This window comes from Adiantum capillus-veneris, chromosome 2 (assembly GCF_014529385.1).
Source record: "Adiantum capillus-veneris isolate H3 chromosome 2, ASM1452938v2, whole genome shotgun sequence".
Classification (NCBI taxonomy): domain Eukaryota; kingdom Viridiplantae; phylum Streptophyta; class Polypodiopsida; order Polypodiales; family Pteridaceae; genus Adiantum; species Adiantum capillus-veneris.
The window spans coordinates 4,644,343-4,650,462 of NC_140932.1; the positions used below are offsets into that span (position 1 = coordinate 4,644,343).

General features: G+C 46.2%; 1 protein-coding gene across 1 annotated transcript; it reads right to left on the bottom strand.

Moving 5' to 3' along the window:
- Positions 1-657: 657 nt before the first annotated feature.
- LOC147462304 (pentatricopeptide repeat-containing protein At4g18520, chloroplastic-like) lies at positions 658-2,985 on the bottom strand. The gene has a single exon (XM_086483436.1). It carries the CDS (start codon positions 2,650-2,652, stop codon positions 1,042-1,044), a length of 1,611 nt encoding a protein of 536 aa, XP_086339562.1. The 5' UTR covers positions 2,653-2,985; the 3' UTR covers positions 658-1,041.
- Between the last annotated feature and the right edge of the window lie 3,135 nt (positions 2,986-6,120).

Here is a 6,120-nt window from a genome sequence, read left to right on the forward strand (position 1 = left end):
CATGGCCAATAGGCTCCTGCATGCTCGAAGTCTCCCAACCATGCCAGTATTTTTCCCATGGCCCTACAAGGGCCTCTCGTGCTCTCTTTGCCCTCTTTCCCCTATTTTTCCCCATTTATGAGTCGTGAGGGCTGCCTTCTATCTGGTCAACCAACACCCTCTCAGACATATAGGGTGCGCAAGGGTGGGGAGTGCACTATGTGCGCAGGCTTTGGTTGCAGGGCGCCCCTAGTAGGCAGCCCTAGGATGGTTGATGGCAAGAGGATAGAACGCTTGCATTTCTAGCGTAGCTAGCCTAGCGTTTTTATGCAACCCATGCAATTACGATCATGAGCAAGTAGCACCACAGGCACACGATGGGCAGCACGGGATCTCCCTTGCACTTTTCTTCTCATGTGATCATGCAGATGTAGAGCGCCACCTTTTTAGTGCAAGCATAGGGGAGGAGGAGATCCATGATCTCTAGGGTAGTCTTGATCCTTGTTCTTGTCCCTCCAGATCTGTTCTCTTCCCAAGAGACGTTCCACCGGAGACGACCAGCAGGCTACGGTTGTAGCCCATGTTGAGGCAGAGACAGTAGTCTCATGTGTATGAGCAGATAGCAATAGCAGTAGCGGTAGCAATTGTGTGTACCTTGGGTCTATCCTCCCAGGCATGCAATCGTCACTTGTATGAGCAATTTGTTATTAGCATGAAGAGCCTTTCCTAGATCTCTCTCTCTCTCTCTCTCTCTCTCTCTCTCTCTCTCTCTCTTAAATGTCCTCAATGATCTCTCTTCTTCACAATTGCCTTGTGTATGTATGTGACATTGCAGGTGTTCTCTAGTGCCAGAGGATCTTATCGGAGTTGATGTGTCCACCGGATCGGAGGCCAGTTCATGTCTTCCTTGCATCTTCCGTTGTTTGGCCAGCACGTGAGTGATGGGCTTTGTGAATTGGAAATTTGACCATTTAGAAGTGGAACCCCTCTAGCTTGATTTAAGCATCTCATCATGAATGCCAGCGTTGCCATGTCTTGCGTAATGCCACATGCCACATGCCTTCAAGATGGAAGAATCGCTTTCAAGACAAAAGTATAGGTGACTGAATTTGGAGCGATACACTCGCTTTGCATCTGCTGAAAACAGCCCAGAGCTTCCTGGCCCTGCCCTTGTTCAGCATATCCTGCAATCAGTGCATTCCAAGAGTCCACATTCCGGACAGGAAGCTCCTCAAGCACTTTTTGTGCTTGATGAAGTGCACCACATTTAGCAAACATGTCAACCAAGGCGTTGCCGAGCACGATATCTTTTTTCAACAGCCCCTTACTAACAATATCAGCATGAATTTTTGTGCCCATATCAGCATCTTGCGTAAAGCCACATGCCTTCAAGATACACGTGTAGGTGATTGCATCTGGAGAGAGCCCCTCGCTTTGCATCCGCTGAAAACAGCATAAAGCTTCTTGGTCCAGCTCTTGTTGCGCATATCCCGCAATCAATGCACTCCAAGAGACGACATTCCGGATAGGAAGCTCCTCAAGCACTTTTTGTGCTTTCTGAAGTGCACCACATTTGGCATACATATCGACCAAGGCATTGCCAAGCACGACATTTTCTTGCAACAGCCCCTGACTAACAATATCATTGTGAATTTGTATGCCCATATCAGCATCTTGCGTAGAGCCACATGCCTTCAAGATGCACACGTAGGTGATTGCATTTGGAGGGACACCCTCACTTTGCATCCGCTGAAAACAGCCTAGAGCTCTCTGGCCCTGCCCCTGTTGCGCATATCCTGCAATCAATGCATTCCATGAGACGATGTCCCGGACACAAAGCTCCTCAAGCACTCTTTGTGCTTTCTGAAGTAAACCACATTTCGCATACATGTCGACCAAGGCATTGCCAAGCACAACATCTTTTTTCAACATCCCCTGACTCACAATATCAGCGTGAATTCTTTTGCCCATATCAGCATCTTGCATAGAGGCACATGCCTTCAAGATGCACGCATAGGTTATTGCATCTGGAGAGAGACCCTCACTTTGCATCCACTGAAAACAGCCTAGAGCTTTCTGGCCCTGCTCCTGTTGCACATATCCTGCAATCATTGCATTCCAAGAGATGACGTTCCGGACAGGAATCTCCTCAAGCACTTCTTGTGCTTTCTGAAGTGCACCACATTTGGCATACATATCGACCAAGGCAGTGCCAAGCACGACATTGTTTTGCAACAGCCCTTGACTAACGATATCATCATGGATTTTTGTGCCCGTATCAGCATCTTGCGTAGAGCCACATGCCTTCAAGATGCATGCGTAGGTGATTGCATTTGGAGAGAGGCCCTCGCTTTGCATCCGCTGAAAACAGCCTAGAGCTTTCTGGCCCTGCTCTTGTTGTGCGTATCCCGCAATCAGTGCATTCCAAGAAACGACGTTCCGGACAGGAAGCTTGTCAAAGACATGTTGCGCCCTGATAGGTGCTCCGCACTTGACATACATACTGACCAACATGTTCCCTAAGTAAGGGTTCTTTTCAAGTAACCCACTATCACGAATATCAGCATATATCCTACTGCCTTGGTGCAAATCCTTCTTCTTAGCACAGTCTTTAAGTGAGCTCACAAAAGAAAGACTCATTCTCTTCCTCGACATGTTTCCTTGTGTAGCCATGAGGGTGGGCTCCCAGCTGCGACGCTACACTGCGCACGTATATTCTTTTTGGTAACTCCAGGCCTCTCTCCATAGTAGAGCTTCCATTTGTTTATCCAGCCACGCTGTAAGCTCTTGCATGTTCCCCACCTCTTCGCCTGTGGTGTTTATGCTTCGTTGCGTCCAAGCTATGGTGAAGCTGGTCATCGTGACTTGCAAGCCTCTACGATAAGAGGTTCAGTCTTATTCGTAGCAGCGCTTTCTCTCTCCTAAACTCCCAATGTCTTCGCGAGCATCAAGCGCAGAGCTGCTTTGATTGTGAAAACCATGGAGGCCCAGTATGTGCCCATGCACTTAACATCGCATATGGGAAAACTTTTTTTACTTCGTTAGCATAGTGGGCAATTTCCAGTCCATGGCCTCCCATTCACCCACGAGGCACCTATTTACAGCGCTAAAAAAAAAGCTGCGCTGTCAAAAGCTAACGATGTATAAATAAAAACACCTACATCGACTACGATCTCCACAGATTGACGGCGCGCAAGATTGACAACCAGGCCAGGCTCACGTGGCTGCTCACGTTCTCTCTCAGCTTCAGGTTCTCTCTCTCTCTCTCTCTCTCTTTCAATCGGTTCAAAAGGCCTAAGGTTCTCTCTCTCTCTCTCTCTCTCTCTCTCTCTCTCTCTCTCTCTCTCTCTCTACTTGCCTTCCATCTTTCATGCGTGCAGCAGCAGACGTGCAAGTAGAGGCATATTGGCCTGCGCACTTTGCTAAGTTATTGGAAAAGCACATTGTCATGTTGCTATTGCGGGTGCAGCCGTGTCTGCTGGAAAAGCTTCCCCTTGTAGTCGGGTGCAGCTGTGTCTGCTGGAGGAGCTTCAAGTCAAGAACTTCCCCTTGTAGCTGGATGCCCTGCTTTTACTCTCTCGGATGCGCCTACTTTGATAAGTATGCTTGCTTTTGTGCCCGATAGCCCAATTTTGTAGGGATGATAGTATGGTGCTTGTCAAAATTTAAGATGCCGCTGAACCTTGTAATTGCCTTGCTATTTAGTCAAAAACCATGGTCGATTCTTACCGACAAAAAAATAGAGGCATGTACCTACGTGTGCATCTTGCAGGCATGTGCCTCTATGCAAGATGTTGATAAGGGCACAAAAAATTATTCAGAGGCTGTTGAAAAGAGATGTCGTACTTAGCATTGCCTTTGTTGACATGTATGCCAAACGAGCCTGCTAGAACCCAGACATCTACTTGAAGAAGTATTGGGTTACTTCGCCTTCGGTGACTTATCCCATTAAGAGACACTGATAGAGTAGGCCCAATGATTTTGCTATGGATGACTTAAAATTCTATGCTCTATGATAGTACAAAGTGTGCACCATGTCTGAGTCCTAAAAAGATTGCTTAGAATACCCATCACATGCTAACAAGAAAGGAAGATGGGCCTGACAAGATGGAGAAGCATCACTTCAGATGCAAGGATCACAAGGAGGAGAAAAAACCTTTAGCCTGGTTCTTTCCTACGCTTTTGGGGCTATGTGTATGAGTTTAAGTCTGGTAGCGAAATTGACTGCCTACAACTCTGTTGTAAAATCTCTTTAGCAATTTTGCATTGGATACATCTGATTCATCACGAGACGTCGTCGTTGTTGACAAGTTTGGATATGGCTGGATGCTTGTGAGTCTTTGTGCATACAATAATGTATATGTATGCAAGTTCCAAAGTATGTGTGTGTGTTGCTTTTCTGAGATTTAATGTTGGTCTCTGTTGCTCAAATGTGGAAAGTTAAGTCACACCACTTCACTTATGCTCATGGGTGACTCTGATCGGCTCCCAGTGTGCTGCTATGTAATTGCGAGATCGATTTTCTCAGCAGCTATGGGTAATTTGTTTATCTGAGGCAATCATCATATATCAAATGCAAGATGTTTGCTGATCTCGTTGCCATGTACATGGAAAATACCTCTATTGATACGATGCAGTCAGAGGGGAATCGCCTCTTTTTTGAGTGCACGTGGCTCTGCAGATATGGTGCTTGAACGTCAGAACCTGAGAATTTCCCCTCAGTGAGAACTCAGTATGTCCACTGTACTCGTCGCTCATTATGTGATCATGATGCAAATATGGAGTGATGGCAGAAGAGTTGAAAATCTTGCAGGAAACAGATCTTCCAAGTCTTGTGCTCTCCAGACATTGTCGATGGCGATGCATACAGATGCTCCTGATGTTTGTAGAGTTTCCAGCCTTTCTTTCAATTTTCCTTTCCCCGCCAGCACACTTTGGAAGTATATGGCTTGACCTCCTAATTTCCACAACAGGGATGATTGCGTCTCTTTGATCCCCATACTATCAGGGCTTTCATTCACAAATTCCACATGTGCCACATGATTTGAATGCACATTGCGATTGTTGCATCTCTTCTGAAATGTGAGCCAAGAGCGTCTCTTTGCCGAGCCCACCTTGGCCCACTATACCCACTAGACAGAGTCGTGCTGCCCTAAAACTCAATGCTCCAAGGTTTGTGGCGATGATGCAAGTTGTGGTAGTTGCGTTGGGGCAATACTATCTACTGCATGTTTTCGGTAAGAGTAGTTGGAGGACATTGAGGGCGATGGAGAACACAGATGGCGTTAGCAGGCCAAGGCTAGTCACATCGCACAACACTACTAGCAAATCCCTCTTATCAACTCTAATTGTTTGGTTGGTGATTCCTCGTTTCACAATGCTTCCAATTGTCCTGTACATCTTCATTACTTGCTAGTGCATCTTGCATGGATAACTAATTTGATGTTTTGAGACCATGTCCACCTTCTGCAACGTCTAGGAGGGGAGAGTTATTATGCACGGGTAGGGGGTGTCCATGCTGAGGATAAAGGGGTCTCACTAGCAATTATAGCAGCTATGTGTGTATGTCCACCTTCAACTACCTTACTCAGCTCATGTCTGCAGGCGCAACTACTTATGGCCTAACTCTACCGTGTTTCATTGCAGACAGATCAAGAGAAACTTGGACGCAGCTCCTCTACATTTGCATCAGCGACATATTCCAACATGCGGTGAGTACAAAGTGCCACATTTTAATCTTGAACGCTGAGGACACAGTAAAAAGGAACATACCAAAAATTGCATGCTGCCGTGGGAATGGCACGTTCCCTCGTATTATAAAAATTGGGGAGGACTGTGCAAACTCCCCCGTGCAGGGACACCAGCACGTTTTCTTTTTTTTCTATAACATAAGAGATAAAGAACACATACCAATTATGAGATTACTCTCAGAACCTTAAACATTGTGCTATTACTTTTCTAACGCTTCGTACTTATTCTTTGCAAGGGACATTCAAGAAATCAGCAACCGCTTGCCTCTTCTCAGTCTGAAACCCCACAACAGCACAATCCAGCACCAGGTACATAGTTGTTTCAAACGCTTGAACTATTCGTTGCTTAGCCGTGACTAGTAACTAAATATCACAAGGTTCTGATTGCATT

Excerpts from the sequence above, each read along its gene's own strand:
- LOC147462304 (XM_086483436.1), bottom strand. The coding sequence starts at position 2,652 with ATGGCTACACAAGGAAACATGTCGAGGAAGAGAATGAGTCTTTCTTTT.